The sequence below is a fragment of the Hylaeus anthracinus genome, unplaced genomic scaffold, assembly GCF_026225885.1.
Source record: "Hylaeus anthracinus isolate JK02 unplaced genomic scaffold, UHH_iyHylAnth1.0_haploid 12000, whole genome shotgun sequence".
In the NCBI taxonomy this organism is placed as follows: domain Eukaryota; kingdom Metazoa; phylum Arthropoda; class Insecta; order Hymenoptera; family Colletidae; genus Hylaeus; species Hylaeus anthracinus.
Window position 1 is genome coordinate 5,891,327 of NW_026534347.1, and position 27,318 is coordinate 5,918,644.

Genomic DNA, 27,318 nt, shown 5'->3' on the forward strand with positions numbered 1-27,318 from the left:
TTAAATGCTATTTTGAGAAAGAGGAGTCTGAATTGTTAGTTTCGTTACGATGTATTTGAATTGCGTTGATATAAACATTTTTTAATTTAAAATTTGTTTTTTTATTATAAAACACACGTTTCTATTTGATAGGTATAATCAACCTCGTCCCACATCTCTATAAATTAATTTTTAACAAACATTTTTTACACGTTGATTTCTGGAGATTACTCTTAAACGAAGGAACGTAACGTGAAAAAAATAATAGCTCGTTCGAGCCCTCCAAATTCTCATCCTTCGATTCATATACGCCTAAGTTTGTCCATAAATATTTATTTTTGTGAGTACTACGAGTTTCACGACAAAATTAGAGCTTGAATATTTGAAACAACGTTAATTGCCGGGAATCTGCTAACGAAAGCGCAGTGACCATCTGCTTTATCGCGTTATTTCGCAGAACTTGTGCTCATTACCAGTTTCGTAATCGTCTTAAAGTTGCTTCGAGGTTTTCAGCAATATTAATGTAAAGCCGATGTCACTTTAGGCGGGAAAGGTGTCATCGCAAAATAAGCTGCAACTTTGTTCCCAGGCGTGTGGGCGAGGTGCAAAGGAACATCGGTCGCTGAATAATTTACTCGGTACGGAATTACCACTGCGAAACAAACGACTAAAAATAAGTGGGACGCGTGCATATTTATACGAAACGAATGTAACTCGGTAATCCTTCGTTTTCATCGGCTCGGTTCGTCGTGTTTACTTGCGTTTAATTATTCTGGAAGTTAACGAGGATAAATTAGAAATACGTTCTTGACGATGCAGATGTTTATTACAGATAGCAATACGCGGGATTTAAAAATGGAAAAGAAGAATTTAGAGATACTTACATGGCAGAAAAATGAACGACAAAATTAACTAAAATTGTTCAAGATGTGAAAAGTTCTTCGCATTCTACATATTTCTAAATTCTATTTTTCTGATTTTATTATAATTCATTACTTTTCTTTGAGGTATCAAAAGTATGAGCCTTAGGTCTTTTTTAAATGTAAGCTATGTATAACATTAATTTATTATTATTGAATAAATGAAATTAATTTGTCTCATACTTCTGATCATTGTCCCTTTGCACCAATAGACAAGCCTTCGAGACACCACGCGTAATTAATAGTAGATCGTCTAAACGATTGACAAGCAAAAGAATAATTGATAGATTGATATTAAGGTGTGCCTTACCGCTTTCATATTTTCCTGCGTATCGCCACGAAGATTCGATCGTATCTACAACAAAACGTTTTACGAACACTTTCAGACTCAGCCAGGTTATGGTTCAAACGTTGTTCTACTAGATGTGTTTTCATAGCGATGAGTATGATGTCAGGATTGATTTCAGCGTGGACCGTTAACACGTTGACTATTAAATCGATTTATGCGTCATTATTCATTATTAAATTACCGTTACACGTTACTATTCAAAAATTAAAGTTTCAAGTACGTCAACGTATTAACTAGTAGCAAAGAAATGGAAAAAAAAATGAGAAATTTCCCAGTCTCAATCAAGTATCTACTCAATTTAGATTTCGATCCTCCATGATCGTCTGCTCGCATGAATCAAATCTATAGATGAAACAATAGTCACGGAATATTCTATTGCTTTATTCCTAGATCCCATGGTTACAAATGAAATCGAACAGAAGGTTGGTTAAATCTAAGGAAATTTGTCTGCTTTATTAAATCCGCAAGCTCAGCTACCAATTAAAACAACGACACTTACAAAACTCGTCTACTACGGGTCAGACCGCGCTCCTCCGCGATCGAGAGAAGGTCATGCTTCGCTAGGCTCGGGATGATCGATGCGTAAGCCACTAATCTCGCAGCGTGTAATCCCAAAAGCTTGCGTAAATTAAACTAGGAGACGGAAATAGGACGGGCCACGTTGCGTGACGCGAAAGGGTCAACCCAGAGGCAGCGAGGTACTCGGTTTCGAGAATTGTCCGTCCAGACGCGCGGGCGATTGATCGATCGTCGTCCTTTCCCTTTACCAGAGAGGGAAAAGACCGAAACGCTCTTCGTTACCGCATTGGCGAGCAATTTATGCGTCGACGGAAACGGATTTCGCTCGATGAAAGTCGTACCGAGGGAACGAACTCGTGCAGCAAATCTTCGGTACTGGAGGATCTAGTTAGAGGACTGAGGAACGAGAAATGATCAGGATACTGCGTCACGATTTGCTTTCGAGTGAAAATGGAGTGGCGCTGGAGGACCATTTAAATTGTATTTGAATATTTTACGGGTATCGAATGCTGTGAGGTTCGAATGGTTGAGTATTCGAATGTCGTTATCAAAATGCATCCTTTGTTACACGTAGTCTTGCTTTAATACTAAACATACCGTGTCCAGACAAATGACCGTTTTCAAATTTTTGTTAAAAAAGTTGCCTTAAATCAAATTTGACTTGAGTCAGGCGATACTTAATAGAAAGAAAGAATATACACCAAGTTTTAATTGTGCACCTCGATACGGAGATCGTAAGTGGTATGAGGCTGTCTACGGTAAGACAACTAGTAGAAAACAAAACGTGAAGTCAGACCGAGCGAACCCTCCAAGTTTATTCAAATAGTCTCTGAATTGCTGCGTAAGTCTTTATTTTCTTAGCAATATTCAGAAGAAATTGCACGAGGAGAAGCTCCATAAGCATTTAAAGGGAGGTTCTCAAGTGACATTTTTACGATTTTGAGCTATCAAGGTTGCCTAGAACAAGCATGCATAAACATGTGAATTTTTATGAATCCCTCCGCTGTGTCACTTGGAAATTCATGCATGAAGTCCTTCCAAACTGTAAAAAGAGTGCTGTACCGAAGAAAACTAGACGATGTCATTAACTAAAATGGAGACACGTCGAGAATAGCTCAGTCCATCGAGTGATCTTACGTGACTAGTTGGCCTAATCAGCCGAAAACTTGGCGAGATGCACAAGTTGCAAGGTAAACGGTTGAGGCGAGTGGAATATGGAAACGAAACTTCTGCAAGTTTCTTGAAAAGTGGGATAGTCGTTTCGCGATGAATTAACTGGGCGTGACTCTGAAATGAAGTGAATCTAGATTTAGAGTTAAGTGGGTGTTATTAAAACTTCTAATTTTAATCTCGAATATACAGGTCGTCCCAGAACTCGCAGAACGAAATGAAGGTATGCAGTATTACATCTATGAAGAGGTAGATTACGCCAATTATAGGGCCTACGAAATATAAACTGCGTTGTATAATTTGTATTTAAAATGTAAGTGAAAATTCTCGAATATAAAAGGGAGAAAACGTTGAAAATGTCGGCTAACATCGCGAGTCTCCGCGATTATTACTACGTTACATCCTCCAACGCGTCATCGTTCCTTTCCACCTTCAGTTCGTTAAACCGATTGCGAGTCTCGATGCTTTCTAAAATGTTGTAGAATGCAGACAACGCGTAGGACGGGCAAAATCGATAATCTTCGTTAAACGAGCCTGGAACGTTCAATTAACACGTTTTAACGACTTGCGGATGCACTGGGGGCCACGTAACAGTGCCCAGATAGAATCTGCCTGTACACAGAAAATCATTATCGACGCGTGTATAGGTGTTTCTGGATCCGCAATGGTCGCTCGTCGTTACGTTTACATGGCTCTATCCATCGGGAGCAGCTCAGAATTATGAGCCCGTTTAATTACGTTCCTATCATTGTTCGACAATGCACGTTGTCGTGCGAATGCGGGTGTAATACGCCAGTGGGAGCTCGATGATCGACGTCAACCGTTCGTTTTCGATCCTGAAGCGAAATGAATGCTTGCGGGGCAAACAGAGCACTGTTGAACCAACTTCAAACTGAACGTTCGACAAACACTTTTCAATCGAAGAAAAACGGATTTTTCACGTCGTGGCGAACAATTGGATAGGTATGTCGACGTTGGCGATATTTCTGTTAGCTAGGTGTTTGACAATTAATGCTCTGGGTATCGACAAAAGCTCAGGAGACAATGGTATTTCTTCAATATTTTTCAAAGGATTGTAAATTTATCGCACTGCTACTCTTTATTATTGACGAGGCTTTTGGTAGGGGTTACTCTGCTTTTCGATAGAAATCAAGCCTGATTTCGTGCATTTATGGCATAAAAATATGAGTAACACTTGTATTGTAGAATATATTCTATTAATTAATACGGTAATATTAATATTTCTTTTTGGCTAATTGCATACACCTTTTGGTTACGTTTAAAACGTAACGTAATTGGATAAAGTACTCAGCTAACTGATCATGCTTCTTCGGAAACCTATTTCAATTTTATTTTACTTTCAATCAATCACACCCACAATTTTAAACGATACTAACCGCTATTTACTGTTCGAAGTAACATTTTACCCAGCACTGATACCGGTCCCCGCCGAGCATTACAGCTGAAAACGATAATAAATTTCGTAATTTAACTTCGCACATTGGAAGTTTGCACGCGTATTAAAATCGCTGGCGAAACGACGAGAACGGGATGCTTCATCACGCTTCCCATTTCGAGTTAAACGTATTCGGCCGTATTCCATAGTTCAACATCCTTTTCTGTTTGGGTAAACGCGGTGCAGAAGTGGACCACTGGAACTCTGCAAATTTTTTCGCCTCACCGTATTCGTTCTCATCCAATTACTTCCAAGCGCGGCGCGTACTTTTCTATTAAAGCCGGATTATGCACCGCAAAATTCCACGTGAAACACCGATGGTGTTATCCCACCTAGCCCTTAATTGCACTCATAAAGCGTTGGACGAAATTAGTTAACGGAATAAATCCACCGGGGCTCGGAACTGATGTGAGTCGATGGTTTTCCGAGGACACGGAGGATTTTCGAGGCGGATCCGTCTTTATTTGCAAGACGGGAAGATTTCTTGGCTCGAGTTTACGAGCCATTGAAATTAATCTGGTATTTTATCGAACTCGACGAAAAAAAGTTAGATAATAAATTGGGACAGAGTAGATTGGGATCAGACAAATTAAATATTGTAAATTCAGAGTGAGCAATTTTTGTCAGATTTTGTCAAATTTTGGTCATTATTTTTATTTTGTAACTGATTGTGAAGCATTTAAAAGCGGTAGCCAAGCTTTAATTGCAATCACCAAACCTTCCAATGAAAATGAATATAGAAGCACAATGTAAAATCATTTTTTTTACCACGTTTCTATATCTCGAAAAAGAATTTCAGAGTCCACGTGTGAGTGGTATTTTCCCGTCCTATAAAACAGTAGGCAAGCCCCAACCTATGCGAATTTCAACCTGCGTTACCTTCTCAAAACGCAGTTTCTTGGAACGCAGATCACGCGTGGAAAATCGGTTAGTGGCACAAGTAATTATCCAGCCGCAGGACACGCCGTTTAATCCCGATTCGCGATCATTAAGTGTGTAATTAACAGAGGCTTGTTGATTACCGTGGCCGCTCTCTGGCCAACAAACGTAATTTCGCTGGCGAAACGTTGGCTGCTCGAAAGGCAAAAGGCGTCGGACCATGAAATTCAGGACGAAACAGTCGACAAACGTTGGATCGTTTGTCCATTGTTTGGTGAACTTGAAGGTGGAGTCAGAAAATTGGAAAAGATGTTCCAGCTATCGAATCTGATAGCGGATAAACCGATGGGAAGGATATGTATGATAATACGAACAAAAGTAACACCCAGAATTAATTCCAAAAGTGAGGCGATATTGAAAACAAGTTTGATAGAACGAGAGAATTCTATTAAAAACTATTTTATTATCACACTTGTGCTATTTGGAATAATATATTATGAAGCAACGTTTCGCCAAGGAGAATTGGGAAGAAAGGTGATCGTCATCGAAATTCGGAAAACCATGGAAAAGGAAAAGCGTACAAAGACTGTTGCGCTTTCGATCGGCCCCACAGGGTGCACGAACGAGTTAAAAGGTTAACGGGCAAAATATTCGGTGTTGGTGGCCACTGGTGCGCCTCCCATGAACAGAATTCGTCGGATCAATGAAAAATACGTTCCCGGTTCGTGCATGTGTACGTAACAGGCAACTGGCCTCCTAATGGATATCCTGCGCTCCATGAATGCAAGGATCGATCAATAAATAGCGATCGCCTCGAATGAGCAACCATCCTCGCCCTGGCGTTCAACCGTGTCTGTCTGGGCGGAGTGTCGTTTGATTGACGGGGGCCCGCTCCGATACAGAAATTCCCTCAGAAAATACTGTAATTTGTACCAGCCACGGACGATGGAGAGCTACCGTGGGAGAGATTTAATTTTAATCGTACTGCGATGGACGCTAATGGTCGCTGTCGATCCCGTTAAATAATGCATCATAAACTTATGCAACGTTTCACCGATCGCATCAATTATTTTGCAATTAGTTGCTGCGGAAGTTCGTGACGATACCGCGGGAACGATAGCGTGCTGAAGCTCGTCCGAATGATATCAAACTATCATGTTCCGTTGCACCGAATACGGAAAATTAACTCCTCGAGTGGTAGATATTGTTGGCCAAATTTATGGGAGATGGAATTCGTTTTTAATTATATATTTGATTAAAAGCATTGAAATGCTAAACGTACTTCGATTTTAGATATTCAGGGTTTATTTGAGTCGTGCCTTTTGAATGAGGTACTCCAAAGTTTGTTCATGTGTATCAAATCATTTTTAATATGTGCCTCTCAGAGATTAAATTTGACGTAGATAATATATAGGTAATCAGAGACGATAATAAGAATCGACTCTATTTTGGAGTAAGTAGAAAATAATATGAAAACTGAGACGTTTCATCCGTTCCTGAACGAGTCTTGAAGTAGACGCGATCAGTGATGCGGATAATCACAGTACAAAGACGGTATTCGGAGGAAGTTCGTACAACTTAGCGATTTTTCCAAGCGTAAATCCTTCGGTAAATTGGCCGATCTTTCGCAAACGCTTTTCCCAGCTTCCCGTGTCCTCCAGATTTCGTTTCCTCTATCGAGTTCCGGAAACGTGGTGAATTATCAACGTAAGAGAACAAATCCTCAAACGATTCCAGGTTAAATATATCTCGAAGAACCGTCTTGAAAATTATAAAATGTAAGAAAACTCGCTTTTCCTTAAATATCTTTATGTACTAAAGTAGTATATTAACAGAATCTGTGTTCCATGACACTCAGAAGCAAGGGACGTTTGTTCAAACTTCATGTAATGTTCTTTAAGAGAATAAAAAAAAAGAAAAAATTAATAATGAATTAAGTTACTTAAACAAACGTGACCCAGTACCCAAGGTACCAGTCATGAAAGAATTCCGCACTGATTTTGGATTTAATCCGAGCGACCGTAAATCTTTTTCAAAACGAAATATCATTTCGCGTAATTGTTTTCGCGTGTGTTCCATTCGCGAGACATTCAATTTCGCCCGTCAATCACGACGACGAGTTAACATTTGTCGAAAAGCAAGAACAAATACAGCAACGTCATGGTGCGGAGCTGTTAATTAAATTTCTCATCGATGATTTGCAGAATGCGCGCCGGTAGCTACGAAATTGGACCTTTTTCATGGAATAAAACTGATAATTATATTAGCAATTTGTAGAGTACCGTGTGTAATTTGCGTTTTGTAGAATATTCCCTCTTACTTTACTTTTGTTTCGCTAACGAAACAGTTGTGGAAATTTGTCAGAAAACAACCGTATAAATTTTTACCGATTTTCGCCTGGCAGTCGACGTGTTAATCGGCGCTAGTTAGTCTTCAAAGGGGTCAGGCGAATTTACGTAAACTTGGACACTTCTCACCCAAGAAATTTATCAATTTGCTCGCCACTTTTCCGCACTGGTTTCGTGGTGTCGGCAATCGGAAGTACGTCTTGGCGGTACACAGATCGGTTGCGCCTTATCTATGCTGGTAACGATAAAGCGGAAGGCAGAGAGCGGTGGTAATCAGGATCGTCCGAAGCAACTTGACTTTCGTGAAAGATTTATGGTTGCTGGTGATTTAGCATACCCGACGACTGGAAAATCTAGTTAAGGCGGATCCTTTTGTTCGACCTGCAGTTTTTGCATGCTCGAAACACAAACGTTACGACGAATGAATGCTGTACAGGATGGTTAAAAAGTTACCTGGATAACAATGGTGGGAGAAAGAGAACCGTTGCTTTTCCAATGTGGTCTCTACGAGGGATAAATGTACATTTTGTAATGACATTTTAAGGGGACTATTATGGAAATTATTAACAGTATCTTTATGTTTTATATTATTTTTTTCTTACCAGACGATCGATATGAACATGTGGAATAAAGGTACTCGAAACCCTCTATGTTTGAAATATTCATATCACGTACAAAGTGTCAATTGTTTGTCTAAATTTTGAAGAATCATTGCTCAGGTGTGTGTAACGAAGCACTCGAGCAGCTCTCTATTAATTTTGAACCAATACTGAAAATTCGTACTAAATTATGATAAGTAAGGAATATCCGATCGTCCATCACCATTTCGCTTGGCAATCTTCATTGCTTATTTCCAAGAATTTTCAAACAAACACGGTAAGAATTACACCATCAATCAGATTCCAAGGCATCGAAGATCCCCGACGTATTTTTGTTCGATCACGAGATGGGTTCCGTAAATAAATAAATCTCTATTAGCGTGAAAGCTGAGACAAAGGTTAGAGTTTCGCGCGTCAGCGACGGGGAACAGCATTTCCTGGCAGATAACGATCCAACCGTGGCAAAATATACGGAAATATGGTGCCATTTGGTCGAAACGGCCCTGGCCACCCCCGTTACAATGCGCTTCCCCTTTGAGACCGCGCCAGAACATGCTGTACAGAGACCGCAAGCCACTAAGGCGACGGTTGCAGCAAGTGGGTGGACAACCTTAACCCAGCTACAGTGTATAGAAAAGGCCATCGATGTCTCGAAAGGTTGCGACTGTCAGTGGCGCGCATTTCGCGAAATACGACGATTTATCACGATCCCGAGGAGCACGTCGATGATCGAGGTCACATTGCAGTTTCAGTTCTTTGCTAGCCAATCCCAATGTGACGTGATATCCCGCGATTATTGGTTCAAAGAGAAGAGCACTTTTCTGATTTTTGAGGAATCGTCTTCGTCCATAAAGTCAGCTTTCGTTCACTTCGCTAGAATTTCTTTGTATTACCTTATTCAGTGTTTTTGATGTTATTGTATGGACTGCGTTTGAAATTTCTTGTATGGAGGATGTTTTTCGAGTAGAAAGTCCTTTCAGCGGAGTAGCGACTCCGTTGAAATAACATCGGTAAGAATTTTTTAAAAATACATATTCATCGAAAGGTACAAGTTCAAGTGGAATTAGAGAAACCGTGAATGGTGAAATATTGATTCAGTACAGAGAGAAAGGAGAAGAAGGAGGAAATATTGGACGATAAAATATATATCAACCAGTAGTTTCAGGGGAAAAATATTTTATAGAATGTGCCGAATGTCTCTTTATATGGGCAGCAAAAGGTGACCTTAGTAGAAATTGTAAGTAGAATAAGTCAACCATTTCTGAAACACAGACTTGGATCTTCGAGATTAACATTAAACCAAAACCGAGAAAGTTAAAAATAGAAGTTGGATCGATAAAAGTCTTACAAATATTCGCTCCACTGGTCATAATTTGTTATCAACTTCTGAGCCCACTAAAAAGCTCATAACTCAATTTATCAGCTGCAATAATATTTTCTTGCATCGAGAAGCCAAATAATTCACGTCAAGACATTCTCAAGATTCTCGAGGGGGCAAATAACGGACGTTAATGACTCGCAGTAAAAAAGTGAAATATTGGATCGATAAGAAGTATGCTGGCCAACGTATTATTTCATTAGTTTCGAGGCCATGAACCTTCCAAATGTTGATATGTAATCCATAACCTCTTCAAGCCTGCTATGAAGCATATTTATTCTTTACACAAGACTTCCATTCATTTTGAATAATATTCTTATCGCCAAGCGGTTAAATAAAACTGAAAATTGAGGATGAAAGCTTTAATTATTATTTTATGCATTCGTGGTGTACCATATTATGCAAATAACACGTTGAATATATATTATAAACTGACCCAATAATATAAACATTTAGTTTTACACAGTATTATATATTCTATACACGTTCAGTATACATACATAAAATCCGCAGTTCAAATATTATACTATGCAGTGGCATGTGCAGTCCTGCAAAGTAAAATCATATTGCAGATGTTAGTAGTCCACCTTTAAAAATTTTCTTTTCGTAACTGAAAAAAAATTCAATTGTTCTTTCATTACAGCCGCGAATACCTTAGCCCCGACTCCCTTCTTCGTTTCGCAAATCTCGTAAACGCTCTTATATTTCATTACGACAATTGCATCGAGCCGTACGAATGAAATTTTCAGTCGCGCGGCATATATATTTCACGCGGGTTCTTGGAAAGGAACGTACCGCGGGTATAATCAACGAGACGCCGCTTTTAAACTGAAAAAAGCTTCTCTTTTTACCGTTTCACCTCTCACATGCATCTACTTTCCTTTCCTTCGTATTCTTTCGTTCCTTTCTGGGTACGTTATCTCGTGCATTAACCATTTCCTCGTTACGCTCCCGCTTTATACTTTGACAATAATTTGCAACATTTTGCCATCTTTAATCAATCTCGTCCTTCTCCTTTCTAAAGGAATATTTCAAAATATATTTAAAACATAAGGAAAGTCGTCAGGAAAAGATTGGTATGGAGAGGATAGCGGATCTCAGTGGATAGATCAGTTTCGATACTCGAGACAAGTTGGCAGATTAGCTGGCTCGTTCGACCCTAATTGTCGGCGTTATTGTCTTCGTGTTTCCTACGTCTCAACCAGGGAACACATCTTCGTTTCGCTCCTAATCACCGTTCTTTAACGATTTCCTTCCACGTGATCGCGTTCACTCACATTGACATCGATGATGTCGTGAGACGTGGGTGCGTGATACGCAAGTATTAACGGTACCATTTATCTCTCCAGGTCACGACGAAGGTTTCATACTAATGCTCACACGGGTTACTGATCGTCTTATAGGATTTTCGGATTTTCGAGGTGGCGAGAGGAAACAGCTGAAATTTACCATAGTATAATACTAATATTTGCTAGCTTTTAACACTTTACTTACCAGTAGCTCATTAATAGAAGCTTATTAAGATAACATTTAACACTCTCATCATTGCATGAATTATAAAATATTCCATAAACATTAATCAAAAAACGATTAAAGTAGACAAAATAAAGCTTGAATAATACCAATATAGTTAAAATAAATAATTATTGAATTTAATTATATGTTCAATCTCTAAGTGTTTAATTAGCGAACAGGTGTTTGGCAGGCCAGGCAGAGATGCTTTATCATTTATTGGGTCTATCAGTCTATTGCCATGATGTAGCAGATTCTGGCTGGACCATAATTCAACACGATCTTGGGGTAGGCACGGAATTAGCGTCGGTTTCGTGTTGATAGCGGTTTCGGAGACAATGAAGAGTGAAGACCATGTTGTTGCTGTAGGTGTGTCCGATAAGGTCGATGTACTTCGAGGGTCTCCCAGGCAGGAGCAACACCACATGTTCGCAGAAGGTACGCAGAAGGTACAGCACGGAGTATTAAGGCCGTCGATACCGGAATCAAGAGTTATGAGCGTCCTCTCGGTGGAGAAAAATTGGTGTCCCGAGAGGAACTTGCTGCTAGTGAAAATTAATCCCAGTCAGAGGCTGAAAAAGAACCACGTCGGGTCGTATTCGCGAATACATTCGACTTTTTCATCGCGGATTTGCTGGAAATTTGAAGCACGTGCGAGGCAAAGGTCTGGGGTTAGGTCCTTCTATCGATATTCGCGAACGGTTCCTTTTTGGCTCTTAGAAAAGAATATTTTACCATTTTCCTAACTCGTAAAGGCCGCACGCACGCATACATACATAGCGATTTTTAATAACGCACTTCCAAGGCAGCATACTCTCGAGATATTTTTAATTTCGAGAACTGTCGTGCTTCAAGCAGCGTTGAGAAGTATGTCGGGATTTATGTAAATAGAAATTTATATGTCATACTCTGTAAAAAGGAATCAGGGGGAAAAGAATGCGACTCGGTACTTTCAGATGCGTGCTGATTCTTATTCGAGAGAATCACAAAAAAATATCTTTAACCGAATATTCAGATCCAGTAGTGGCAAAAAAGAATTGAAGGTAAATAGATTTTAGAATTGAATTTTTAGATCTTCTTTGTCACGTCCGGAGAATACAAGTATATATACAGTGTTTACAGTAATTTTACAGTTTACAGTAATATATACAGTTTTTATCAAAACCTCCTCGAACAGAAAAATTTGCATTGCTCATAGAACGACCCAATTCACTATAGACAGTTTACAATGTCGTGGCACGAAGTTGGTCAGTATTCAACGTGGCACACATTTTTTCATCGTTTGATTACAATCCAGTCCTTTTGATTCATGAATAATGCAACAATATCTAAGTAATTTGCGTTCGGTTGTTTGCTTCGTCAGGGAAATTCGTTGGCTCTGGCAGAGAATTCGCCTCGATCCGTTCCTCTGAACGCGTGGATCGTGTCTTTCTTCGTTTTCGCCAAAAAAAAAAATTGAGGAGAGAAAGGGGTTCGAAAGGGTCAGAATTGCATGCAAAATACTCGTTGTGTTGAATATTAAAATGGAGATGGAGGATAGACGAAGCTGTATCAAACCGTACAGGGCATACATGGAATGTGTTACGTTTATTGATCTATGCATCGTTGCTTTGCTCAATTATGCGTGACACGAGTGTAAAATACACACAGTGTGATATTGATAGTCGAAGCGAGAATTTCGTTCGATATCATCGTTAGAATCTAAAATTCGCAAATTGATTTTCCTTCTCTAATTAAAATAGAAAAATTGTTGGTGCTTAATTCTACGATAAATTGTTCCTAATTGTTCCTATATTATTTCTATATTATTCGTATTAACATTATTGATATACTTTCGAATCTTTAATAGCTCAGACAACTATAATTACGTTTGTTTTCAAACAGTGATTTAGATTAAACATTTTCTAAACTATTTTGCCAGTGCTACACGATTCTGAAGTCTCAGATTTTTTGTACCATCCTGTACACGTGCATTAAAAGGGCTTTTTAGATAATGCTTCGCCACTCTTAACCGCGTCGGTGTTTAAGCACGGAATCCAAAGGCTTGATCGTTGGCAATATCGAGCCCGTTCAGAATTCAAAGACCAAACCCAGCGACAATTCTATCATTCTATCCCCCAAAAATCTGATCTCAGGCCGTCAACGCGAATTTTATTTTTTCAACTCGATGATCCGTCATCGGCGCTCGACGCTCGTCGTTCGCGAAACGTCGATAACATTCTGACGAGCGATCGTTTTTCGCGTCGAAACGATCACTGTTCCCCGGAATCGAGCACAGAACTGGAAGCACGAAACATAAGGACTTGCTGGACCCATCCGCGATCGTAGTTTGAGAAAATTCCAGTAATTGCCTGATTAATCGCCAGCCTAATGAGAACCTCCCCCTTATCTTTGTCTCGCAATTACTGTTCGATTGGTCCCGTTAGTTTACGATGGTGTTTTCGTAATTCCGGCAGCAAGACTGCCGTTATTATTATTATCGTTACTGCCGCGCGCAATGTATGCATAATAACCGCAATTTCTCCGATTTATCGCGCAATTTGGAGTCTCCGATTGCGCGCTTTGGCTTGCACAGAATTTGAATCGAACGTGAACACGGCGCGATCGCTTGTTTGCCGTTTTAATTAAAATTATCAAACAGCGAGTTACGCGATTGGGATCGGAAACAATCGAACGATTCCGTTTTTATCCAATGGGTAGATGTGATACCGCTTTCCTTTTTTCGTAATTACTTTATTCGTCGAATCGTGTTTTTAAAGGTTGGAATAATATTATTAATGATTTTTAAGAGAGCCGCTCGAGTTGCCACGATTATGAACAGTTTTTCCACGATTTCACTCGAGTTCGAGTTAATTGAATATTGAACAGTTCAGGACTTCAGCTTATAATAGGTCACAGGTTTATACATCGGCAGCATCTGTGGATACTGGGTACTTAAATATTTGTAATCGAAACGATCTTAGCAGGCTGCTTGAGCAGATTTTACAGTGGCAAATTAGACAAGCGGGAGACTCCATTAACGAGAATATTACATTGGCAATTTCCAATGGAATTCAGTTTCTTTAAACTTAGTACTTTATTTTTGAAAATTATTCTAATAAATCCAATGTAGAATGAATACTTGTAAACACATTACACAAAATACAAGCATTACTATCCTACGCCGAAATACGACGCTTTAATATTCAATTACTATACTTACACGTACTGTAGTCAAGAAATATGAATAGTGCGAATGTCCTTACGTATTTCTTCGACTTTTGTGTCAAAGGAAAGCTAGCCACGACGCATAACCCGATAACTGTTTAATCTTGGAACAATTTTAATCCAACAAATCGCGATCTCATTACACGTATCCTGTTCCATGGTATCTGGAAAGGAGCCTGGTTGTGCCAGGACACCGTGTGCATTCGCAGCTGCTCGCGTTTCCCTGATACGATCGTGGGATGCCTGTGGCTGACAAAGAGCGTTCCTACAATGCAACGTGTGCAACGTCTTAATGCAAGCTCATTAAAAATACATGAAATCGCGATGTTAACTGGGGATTAGGCGCCACATCACCCAGGCATATATCGACGTATATGAAAATACAATTAAGATGAGTTGTGAATGTTCGATCGCGGAGAAAGATTCGCCTGGGGCAGGAAACATTAGGCTAGTTTCATTTTTAAACTGCGCGGACATATTTAATAATTCCACTAAATGCAGCGTGTCCTAGTGTTCGCAAAAATGTACAAATTTCATTAAAAATAATCAAACCAGCAATAATTATAGTCCTTCTCTTAGAGTCTAGGGTCTATTACCTGTATCCGTTTCTTGTAACGTCTCTGCTAAATTTATTTACAATGCACGAATCATTGATCACATTCGCATGCCGTCTTCCAAGGCAAAGTCTGCGCCGAGTGTATGCTCCAATCAGCATAATCCCACGCGAAACGGTATACGTACCAAGTGCTTTTGCACGCAATAGTGAATGCAACGTTTAATGACTTCCTATTACAGAATTCGAATGTTGATCGCTGTTATACGACGCTGAAGGAATAGTTGATCGCGCTTCCACGCGCTCATATAACGCGGAAATATTTCGCGGAACACGAGAATTCCTTAATGAAGCATCGTTAAAACTTGGCCGAGTATGCGCCGATTTTACGTGGCATAATCAAAGCATTTCCGGGGCGACTTGGACGTTAGGTGTGACACCGATATGCAAAACTTGCACGACACAACAACGAAGATTGGAATTTATTTACAATACATTTATTTATTTGTAGTAAAGAAATTTAAAAAGTTCGACGAATGGAATGGATTACCTATTGTTGCAAAATTACAAAGTATAATTGAATAAAATTAAATTTACTAAAGTATAATTGAACTTGATATAGTATACTTGATTTCAGTGTAAATATACATAATTATATGTTTAAATGAATAAAGAATGAATTGTTTGTTATCGTGGAGGAAGGAATGTGCATTAAATATGGTAAAGTAGTTCGCAGACTGCGATAATACTGCTGGATATTCCCTTCGAAATTATGTAAGAAAATTGGTGGGTTAAAATTAGGATCTAGATTACTCGAGAAATTTCAAAGATTCACCGTGTTCTCGAGAGAAAATTCCAATTCCTTTGCAAGCGTTCATCCGCAAACTTCGATAGAGGTACCGCTGAAGTTACGAGGCAAAGGAGCACGCGAAATTTAATTTGATTTCGAAATATTAAATAATCGTCGAATTTTAAATATCATAACCGAGTTTGAACCCTGTAAATGTATATTTCTGGGCATTCCTTTAAATTACGAAATGGTAATAAGCTATACATATTCATGACATCTAACGGGTGTAGTAAATAAATGGAAGTTGATTGAGAAGAATACGTCTGGAAATCCTTTTGTGTTGCAATTTCGTAATGACATATAAATATTCATACCGTTCGCAGGACATAAAAGGCGGAAAGGTGTGCACATGCAAAATTTCTTCATGAGTATTAAATGTGTCCTCTCTCCTTAAAATATTCATATAAATGTAAATGACATGGCGACAGAAAGTAGTAACGGAATTCGTGGAGTGTGTAACTCGACATAGGATGCTTCTACTCACCATCCACTATTAGAATAAAATGTATTTCTCTTATGGCACTATGAAAAGTTCCTCGTGTTACAAATGAAGTCTTCTACTTGTTCGTTATATTTAAAATTTTACGAATTTCCAGGTTTTGAACTTTCCTTGTTAGTTATAACGAGCATAGAAATAACGAGATCACGGCTATAATAAGCCCGAAGTAATAATTATTTTAATTTATGTATATTTCTATTCTCCACTTCCATAATGAATGTATATCCTTTACACCAAAACTATCAATTCGATTACATTATCCAACATATTTCCAATTTCTAACTACCATAGAACCATGTTACTCTCCTCATTTATTTTTGCTCCAACTTTTTCAATTTTAAACATTTTCCATACCTGTTTTGTTTCGTAATATTCCAATAAATCAAATCTGTGGAAATTATTTAAAATGGAGTTAACTCAAAAACAAATATGGGAGAATTGTCTGTACCACGTATGCATTATTCAAAATTGCGAGCAATCACAAGCCTTCGAACACTTTTGCGTTTCACTGAACACACGCACAGCTGCAATCGAATTTGTGCATTGAACGAAACACATTCCCATCGGCAACAAGCTTCTGAAACGCTTCGCATATTTCATGGTGGAACGGTGGAGCATTCCACTTCCAGGGAAGAACAGAACGGATAATAAATGTTCGGCCAGGCAATAGGTGTTTGCCAGTTAAAGCATTAAATTTGCCGATCATATTAATCACGAATGTTTAATTTCGCATTCGCCGAGAGCGATGGCGAGAAGCTTTAGAACGAGGCATCAATTATAGCGCTGGACTCGTGTAGCTATTACTATCGATACGACTACGACTGTTCCGCTGATTTATGGTCGTCCTATTGACAGTTAATGGACGCTACCACACGTGCAAAAATAATAAAAAAAAAAAAATGTGGAAAGAAACGGGTGGATAAACGAGGGAATCTGTCGTTGCGAGCATAAAGAGGGGAGGGAGGGATAAAGTAAACGTACCAGGAATCGACAATGAGCTTGTGATGACGACCTATTGTACTTTCGGTTGGACTTCGAGTGGATGAATTGTATTCTGGTTTTTAAACTAAGAAGGAAATCATTTCTTGGTTCGTGATTATTTTCATGGCTAAATTAAACGATAAATGGAAGATGTTGTAATTTATTATTTAAAATTCATTTTGGTTTCGGTAAATTTCAGATATATTCAAAGTTTTTTAAAACAAGTTCCCTGATTTTAAAAATGAAACAAGGAAGGATACATTCGAGGCGATAAAAATATGAAATTAGAACGTCTAATTTTCGTTAAGAAACGAGGATCCCTCTGAATCGATAATGCCAAGAGATAACCAGAAAAAAGGAAGACCGTAAAACCGTGTAATTTTCACACCAGCAATTTGCATTACCTCAGACCCGAATCGAATTTCAACCAACGTCGGCGACGGCTTTAAGTGGCAAATTTCGTTTTCCGTACCGCGGAATCATTCAATTATCATCGACCGCAGCCGTAATCCTATTGGCACGGGTGGTTCGCCAATAATCGCATCATAATTACTTTACGGCGTGGTACATCTGTTCGCGATATATTTTGTTACCCTAATTGTATACGATTGGATCGCTCGAATATCACAATTTCGCTGTATTTACGATAGTATAAATTCCAAAACAGTTTGCATCAGCAGATGATTAATTTAGAGTAAGGAAAATTAGGATACAATAGAGTTTGTAAATAAATTTGTTTCTTTTTATTTACTTGTGTTCGGCCATGTAAAATTAATCTTCGCTTGGTCGACTTACAGAATTCGCGCTCGACCGAAGTTCACCCGACAAGAATATCTCTCTCGCGATTACATTAAATTCGAACGAAACGATTCCAGTTTCGGTCCACGTTCGCATGATTTTTCAACTCATCGGGCGGCTATTCACCACAGGGACCGGATATAATTCAGCGGAGCGCACTTCGCGAGAGAGAATTCCATTTCGGGGCCGGAAAAATTCAAAATCTGCACCTACGAAAATATTAGATTGCCACGTTTATTTATACTATGACCCATTTGCATCATAGGGAATCCAGAGAAAAATATTTGATTGTTCCTGTGGTGTTACACGAATTGTCTAAGAAAAATCGTTGTTTATTTCCGCGTCAAAAACGAACTTTTTGGCCAAATTAATAATTCTACAGATACTACAATCTCGCAGCAAAGCTGATATCTCATTTAAATCCTCCTGGCTCAGTATCCTGCGATCGCCTTTAAAAATTTAATTTTCTACTTCTGTGACGTACGTACTGTGCCGCGTCTGTCTCCTTCGAACGCAATTTCGCCTAATCCGGGCGAAAAAAGACGAAGATCGACGTCCAGAGGCTCGCAAAACGTTAAAATCGGTGGAAAATTGGATCGGCACGATTTGCGACTGGCACGGCGAAAGGTTTCTTCGGGATCGATCCGTTCGACGTCGAAATTATAACATTTCAACCACTTTAGCTGCATGCGATTCCCCACCGTAAGCTCGTTATCGTCTCGCGGCTGGATTTCGCGTACTTACATTCTCGGGAGATTTTATTCGAGCATCCTTTATCCAGAGTCGAAGCTCTGGACGCACTTTGCAGGTGCAAATGTAATTAAAAACGATCCGCGCGCGCGCGGCGAGTGCACTCTGTCTGGGAATCGTTCGTTCAGTAATCAATTTTTCGATATCGAAGCGCGAACGTCCGCAACTAAATCGATTCGAGAGCTTAATTATTCGCGTCATTTCACCGAAATGTCTTTCCTCATGCGCATAATAATAATTTTTAAATTTTGTGTCCTCAATTGTGGACGCTAGTTGTAAAATAACAAAACTCAGTTTCATAATGTCATTAATAAGGTGTTACTCTCCTCTGCAGTGTGCATAATTCAGCACCGAAAAAAAAAATGTGAAAATCTCTCGTGGAAATCAATCGAGACTCGTTTTTCCTTAAACCTGTTTCAGTTCATCCCCCTGCTGCGCCAAAACACCCCAGTGTCGAGTGTATTCCAAAGAAAAGAGAATCGCCTGCGTCCGTCTGCAAGCATCTGGAAAACATCAGAAACCGTGGCATGCACGTTCTGTTTCTCGTTCTTCAAGTGCAAAAACGCCGGTGATAAACGCGGAAAGATTCTATTCTAGGGAGGGTTTAGGAAAATAACATCGGATGTCTCTCGGGTAGATAACAGTTGCGGTCGCGGTTGTGGAAATGGCGGGGTGGGTTTTGCGGTCGTAAAAGTTCCTGCAACGGGGAAAGTGGCGTTTGTTGCAGTCGCAGAAACGTTCATGCGAACCGTAATTCACAGAAAACGTTCGTGTAAGCTGAAATCACCGAGAGGAATTAGCGTGAGCCGCTGCGTCAGAAAAGTAGCGCGAATTAGAATAATGGAAACGGCTACAGTCTTAATTATAGGAAGAATAATGGGGATTGTAATTACGAGTACTGTGATTACGCGGACGTTATGAACGCGTGGCGTGCGTGGAGGTGGTTAGACACTACCGTGGAATTTTTGCTGATAAATCGTATAAATTGTTAAAAGGTCATTATGGAAACGGAATATTGATAAGTAAAAAAAAGATACATGACTTTGATCGGGACGATCCAAGCGAAATTAATTTTAGGGCTGATTTTAATTTCGATAATTCTTTCTCGCACCTTCAGATTAGACGAACGAAATGATGTAGTATTTCTTTTAACTCGTGTCAGAATTCGAGTGCACAGTAAACGCATATAAAAAAAAAAAATGATAAAGAGAGCCCGTCGCTCACTCCACACGCGTTGCCTTTATTTACACGTTACGCGAGCTTTCTTGACCGCCATTACGAAATAATTAATCTCGTTTGTTCCCAGATCTCCGATTACAGAATCGCATTTCCCTAGCCTGATTTTATTCGCGTCGAGCACGAAGTGGCAACAAATTAATTACGGATCGCGTTGAAGTTACAAGCATCGCGCGTCGCGATTAAATCCGTTAAAATAACAAAAATAAAGAAAAAAAATAGAAAAGCAACTTGCGTGTCGCGAGAGGAGAAAAAGAAAAAAAAAGTAGATCTTTCCGTCGCCTGTAATTTTTTTAATGGCTTCGCGAATCGTTACAGCCGTGAAATATAATTTCTCGCGGGGGTAGGGGTGTCGCGAGACGAACGATTAAAGTTGGCTCGTCATTGCGGTTGCTTTCGCTTTTGCCAGGGAGTAATTAAAATAGCGGACGGCGGGAGGGGGATTGCCAAAGTCGCTACCACTTTGAGCTGGCCGCGGAACGTAATTCGTTGAAGGCGCGTTAAGATAATTAATTGAGACCGAGCATTTTAACGAAGCGCGTCTTAGCGAGAGAGTGGCTCGCACGGATGGCGACGAGAGAAGATATTAATTATCCCACGGCGGATTTTACGCGTTTGTGGTGGCGGGAACGTGACAAATATGGTTGCAGAGTATATGTACTCGTGCTAAATGTAAATGCTATTACTTTAATCCGTTGCTGTTGGATTAAAGAGACTGAAGACACATAGCAAGTCCAGTAAAATTGATCTTTTATTTTTGTTTCAGCTATGACAAAGTAGACGTGGATAAATCTACAGCTTTAAAATTTCTAAAGAAATTTCTCACAACAGCTATTTATTATAATTAGTTATTAGTTAAAAGAGTGATTAAAAATGTTTGCAGTAGTTAATGAATGATTCCATGTCATAACTGGGAAGCTACATTTCTTTTTGTGAAGATAAATAGTCACACCGAATTTTTGAAATTTTTGATAGTACGTCCCGTAATTCATCATCCTCGAATCTGATGTGTCATTAATTACTCCACCCCGCCCCTTAATTAGAGACCGGATAAAATAATTGATTACTCCGATACGTCTTAATGGAACTTCTCACGCAATGTTTTAAAAGCTTGCGAAAAGCTTCACACCTCTGCCTCGAGCTATTATCAAAGTTATATTTAGAATTGATACGGTATCACCTACTCAGAAACAATTAAGACGATCGAGTTAACCTTCTACCCGTTGTATGTCAGGGATACGTCAGTGTCCCTGAGTAGGATAAGGGGAGGACAACAATAATTTTCGCCATACTATCGCGAGGCAGCATCGATCAGCAAATAGTCCGACGATTAGAAAAAGTAATTGGAATTGGACAACAGGCACGAGGTGTTCGAATAAGATCGTAAGTGTGATTGAATTCGATGCTTTCCCATTGTTCCTCGAGTCAGCTCCAGTGGCGGGGAAATTCAACGATCAATAATAGATTTTCCAGCGGCCTAGGTCGAGTGGCTTAATCGATAATAAAGCCTATCCCATTTAAAAATCGTACAGTCTCTCGCTTCCAATCAAAAAATTGAAAATGTTTCCAACAGACAACTCGTTCTTTAACATCGTCCACTTCAGCCAAATTAATCGCGCCGGAATCGACATAAACATTCCCAAACAATGGTCCCGTAATGGACGGTTTTTCCGAACGCAAGCGTGCGAACACTGCCCGTGATGGATCGCTCGAAAGTCGAGCTCGCAAATATTAGCTTAATTTTCAACGCTGAATCTACCGACGTGCAATGAAAAAAGGAAGAAAAACGGCGAGTCCGTAAATTTGTTCCGAAATGCACGGTGTCGAAAAAAGTGTAGGAATTGGAGAGAAATGTTTGAATTAGTTATTACCCCGCCGCATTTCTAACAAGCTTGCGTACGCGCCTCCGGAGAACGATGTTTTATATTCGCTTGTCATAGTGAAGCGAACGCGAGCTTGTTGCGTCAATCAACGACTCAAAATAGTCGAATCGCTGAACTGCCAGTCGATATTCCTCCACTTCCAATTTTTTTTTCCCATGGAATCCTTTCGCAGCTTGTCGGATCGAGTTTGTTTTTCGATAAACTGTGAATAGCGCGTTCGCTGGCGAAACGACTCCTCATCGAATTACCTATGCGAAACTGAGGAGGTAAACGAAGGCAGAAGGGAAGAAGTCAAGTATACTCGTTATTTGTTAAAAGAACAACGAGTAAAATTTATCAGCCACTAAACTTCGTATTTATAGATGAATTGTAATGACCATCAGGTTGAGACTTAGCTTATGTATATTCATTCATCATCGATTGTAAATGGTAGAGAAATAAATCGTTGCACCAAAGTGTCGAGACAAAAACTCGCGAAACCTTTTCCGTCGTTTGTTAGATTTAGAAGAAAAAGCAACATAATTGTTACCAGCTGAACAAACACACGTATCACGGCGAATAAACGCATTATCATTCGAATTCGTTTTCACGTAGAACCGTATCTCGTATTATCCAACCTAAAAATGAACACCTCGATCGTCGAAGCGAGATTGCAACGCAAATCAATCCGAATGGATTTATTTCCGGAACGTCGGTGGAAGCGTTTAATTACGTTAATGGATCGCTGGTCTTCTTTCTTTCGCGGCGTTTTTGCGCGCGTTTATTTGCATCGAGCAAAACAAACAGTCGACTGCGCCGCTAATAGTTCTTCCAGCGGAGCCTTAATTGATTGAACGCCATCAGGAGCGCGGGACGGGGTTCGCGACCTCGAAAATGGTAGATCTGTTTAACGTTGAAATGGCCAAGGAATAGCTAAATATGAGAGACACACAAGTTGAAATAGAAATAAAAATAGAACTCAAGCAGAAGTCAGCTTCAAAGTTGGTATGAAGTATCAAATAGTTTTTTTTTTATTATTCTATGATGCATTTAATGAGCACTGACCCTATAGCAGACTTAAAAAATGATGAAAAATTGAAAAATCCCAAGTCGCTGATAATTGCTGATTAATGCCTGACTTTAATATAGCGCGATATTGATAAAAGATTCAAGGGGAGCGATAACGAACGAGTAAAGGAGCCCAACGGGCTTACCTGGCTGAAAAAGTTTCGTTCCCTGTAAATGATTTATTGCTTTATGCTCTTTAAAGAGGAGACCGGTATTTTTACCAGCGGCGATGCGAATTATATTCGGATTTCCCGCCATGAATATTAATGGAGGAAATTTTCATTTGAATCGGTGATCAGAGGAGCGATCGTTTTTTTTTTTATGTTCGCGAAAAAATTGTTTTCTGGGTGGAAAAGTGGACATGAATCTAGGATCACAGTCAATGCTTAACGTCGACAATAATTTCTAACAAATGTTGAGGAAAAACTTCGTCGAACCCAAATATTTCAAACATAAATGAGCACATAGCCTTAAAATGTACATAGAATTCCATTCATTTATTTTCGAGGAAGCAATTTAATAGCCAGCTTGAATCTCGCTTCCTTAAGACTAAAAAACATTTCATTCTTCATATCTCAGTCTTTCATTTATGCAGAAAACGTTGCAGTCCATTGAAAGAGGCAGTCCTATCGATCCGTTTGCAATTTACAGGTGCACTCTGAACTGTCCTGTTCTCCGTCGAATGTTTGCAATCCCCCATTCTTTTCGATTGCGTGGACACTGTTCTGTTTTTCGTCTGGTTTCTGTATTTTTTTTTCAATTTTTTGTTTTCAGTTAAACACAGCTGTTCCTCGTCGCAACAATTCCTGTCGCGAACAGTCTCCCTCGCGAGGGATTCTTGTTCGCCCCGTGGGCATGCAACGTAAACGTAATCTGCTAATGCAAATTATTTCGTGACGTTATTATGGAAATGATTACTTGTTACTCCATTGCCCTTTCGTAATACATTTACCGCGCTATCGGGATCGTTTTCGTTTTTATTGTTGCTCGACGTTCCCGGTAATTACGGAACGATCCACCGTTTCCACTTGACTCGACGTAATTAGGAGAGATTGTTTAACGTTGCGGTCGCATTTCGCTGTAAATCGCGATTGAACTGGTATATTATCGATTAAAAATGTTTGAAACATTGCTAGGTGATCGTATTTAATTTCGACGCTTTCGATTAAAAGAAAGAATAGTAACGTACCTCAAAGGATTTTCAAAAATTTCAAAAATTAAACAATTCCAGATTTAATTTACAGTAACACTAATCGGATTAACGAATCCAGAGAAATTAAAATTACAAGCATTGGGGGGAGTATTGAATTTTCGAAAGCACAAAAGAATTCTCGCAAAGGGTTAAATTCACTCGACACGTACCACGCGTTTTCCAATTCGGCCCCGGAAGAAATGGATTCGGTTCAGGTACGCGGCGGTTCCCGAAATTTATGGCAGCCGTGCAGACATACGTGTTGTTATCGATCGAGAGCGGAACGAGCGCGGGTTGAATTTTACAACTGGGTCCAGCGTGGAATGCGAGCTGGATACAGATTCGTTTCGCGTCATATTGCGATACCGTTCTAATCGCAACGCGCACGTCGAATCTGAATCTTCGTCCTCGGGACCAAAGAACGGTTCCTTCGTTTCCAGAAGCGTCGGATTGGCGACACGCCAAATAGAGAATGGGGCGTGAAGAATATCAATTGGATAAACGAATTGTAGAGAGAACTGCAGTGCAATTATCTCAGGAAACAGGCTTGCAGTAGGAAAATAAATTAGAAAATGCCTCTTAAGTCCTCTGAAAGCGGTATTTATTAGATTAGAGACGCCTCGAATTTGTATTTCTTTTTCTTACAGTCTTACATTCGAAATTATACGATCATACTTATCTTAAACGTGAAAACAAACTTCACAGGGGAGAATCTACTGTTAGCACCTCGGACGACCTTCCGAGCCGCGTGATCCATCACAAAAAAGTTCGGTTCGGTCCACCAACGGCAAAAATAATAGGGTCTAAGTTATATGGGTCATCCTATACAGAGAATTCCATCTTTTCCGGCGATGAAAGTTCACAAAAAGGGTCCCAGGGGCGATTTTGATGAAATATTGCGTAATCCACCACAAAGATTTTATGTGTGGCGAGGAATATACGACGGCGTTGGACGTCGAAGGAGCTGACAGAAAAAATGACGGTCCCGCGGGAGTTTCCCGGCATTGTCTGGTTTCAAGCTTCAAGCTCGAGGAACAAGAAAGGACCAACTGCGAAATCGTAAGGAGCCAGAGGTATGGCTTCGTTCTGGTGAGATTCGAAAGGAACGAGTGCAGATGGGGTTTGGATTCGAAAAGGACGACTCCAGATTTGTTCGACTTCAGGATTGGACTCTGGGGGATGCCGAAGAAACAATTTCGAGCCCCTGGCAGCCCCTAGGGGGGATTTTGGAACTGCAGGCGAGTGAAATTACAAGGGAAAATAACAGAAGATTGTCTACCTCCGATCATCTAAATCGTCCGGCTATTTACAGATTATTCTATAGTGTATGGTGTCTCTTATTGATAACTTACGACTGGTTGGAAATAATAGGAAAAATTCTAGAATAGAGGAGAGGCAATTTATAGGAATAGATCACTTTATGATTGAGGTGCTTCATATAAGCTGCATAGGATTCATTAGATTCCAAGCTGGTGTTAACCTAACTCAGACTCTGAAGAAACGCAAGAAACTTGCTCCTCCTTTCACAAGAATCCTCCGCTAAAATCCATGACAAGCAATTAGTTAATCACGGTTCGCGATCCGCCGTGATCATTTTATTAACATCGTTAAGTGAAACGTCGATTGCTTTGTTCATTTGATCGCAGGTGTCAAATGGATCGCGTCGATTGCGAGAGACACGGCCGGCCGTAATACTGCACCCGTGCACCCATGAAATTCGCTTTCGAGCTTCGTTTTACGACCACGATGTAATTAATACTTGAACCATTATTCAGCCGACAGAAGCATTTTGTGTGCTTCCTATTTCGAGTCAGTTCAGATGTTTATTGATTTTGGGCCAGGCGCGATTCCGCGTTGAATTTTATGATGGGAATAAATATCGAGCCGCTGTTTGATCATTAAATCAAACACTTAGCCCTTGGATCCTAATATACTGCCGCGGATAATTACACAAATTTACATTTGGCTTTGCGTGTCGTACAACAGGAACAAGCATGTTTTTGACGATAAATTCGATGGGAAATTTTCCTTCTGGGTCTCTGAGAGGTAATTTAAGGAAAAAGTATAATTTATCCTTGTGATACAAGCCATTTAAAATTGTTTAAATGTACAGAAGGATTTTTATAAATGTAGACAATTCTTGTATATATCTGCGAAAACAATCCTTAATGTTTGGGGTATTTTGACTTCGCACGTTACCTTAATGTTTCGGAGTTTCCAGAGAAATTCTAGTTTCAAAGCTCCGTGCGATCATTAGCTAGCTATCCGATTTAGCGAATCGTATCTTCTGACTGGTTCTGACGCCAAAAACATCGGGGATCAGTGTTTTGTGTCCTCGCAAGAAATCAGCGCCAGCGCGATAGCAAATAACAATGTTGGGCCGCGGAAATTGCACCAAAATCGTGCTTGTAGTTTAAATTCATACTCCTACTGTTCCTGCTATTACGAGACCTTACGATGCAGATGTTATAATTCTCTAAGTGCAACATTATTTTAAAATCCAAGTCAGAAATGTAGGAAATTAGATTTTTAATTTTTCAAAGAATTTTTGCAGAATATGATTTAGAATTTTTGTCATCAGGTTTCAGTATTGTTTCTTTTTGCCGTAAATATAGTCCACTGGGAAGTGTGAGAAAAATAATTTCTCGTTTCAATATTTTATTCTTTCTCTTTTGAGAAGATCTGATATATTAACATTCTTTCTTGCGAGACCTGAATCGTCTTCGTTTTGTCGTTCTTGAATCGAGTATCGATTCCTTGCGAGGTTTCCGTCTTCGCCAGCACACGTGAATTGCAAGGAAGCCAGTTCCTTCGTACTGATGTACTCGAGATCTCGTCGACTGCCGCGTTTTGATATATGACACAGAACAGACTGGCTTTGGTGGCGGAGCGAACCTCGAATCGCTAGTGGGACGCCTCCATCTCCACAATTTGCGGTTCTTAACGGAGCCTTTGTACCTCTGTGGCGTTGCCTACGTCTAAGAACTTGACAGACGAGGTATCTACAATTAGTTAAAATAGAAATTATCCTAAATAATTATAATTCAAAACTAATAAAAGAATCTAACGTCTTTATATTAAGTGCACTAAATTCCTCAAGTGGACGTTAAAAATTATTCAATTTTTAAGGGGAATATTGTGAGTTATTCTACACAAATTCTTCAAAAATTCAAACACCGAATTCTCTGCATTTCTTGAATTCCTGAAAATCAT

At 39.6% G+C, this 27,318-nt stretch overlaps 1 protein-coding gene across 1 annotated transcript in view; it reads right to left on the reverse strand.

Moving 5' to 3' along the window:
• The window catches only part of LOC128890125 (5-hydroxytryptamine receptor 1), a 113,714-nt gene that overhangs the window by 3,013 nt on the left and 83,383 nt on the right, over positions 1 to 27,318 (reverse strand). Inside the window, exon 8 of the mRNA XM_054148350.1 lies at positions 1,210 to 1,254. Coding sequence (XP_054004325.1) covers positions 1,210 to 1,254 — 45 coding nt within the window. The remainder of the gene's footprint in view (positions 1 to 1,209; positions 1,255 to 27,318) is intronic.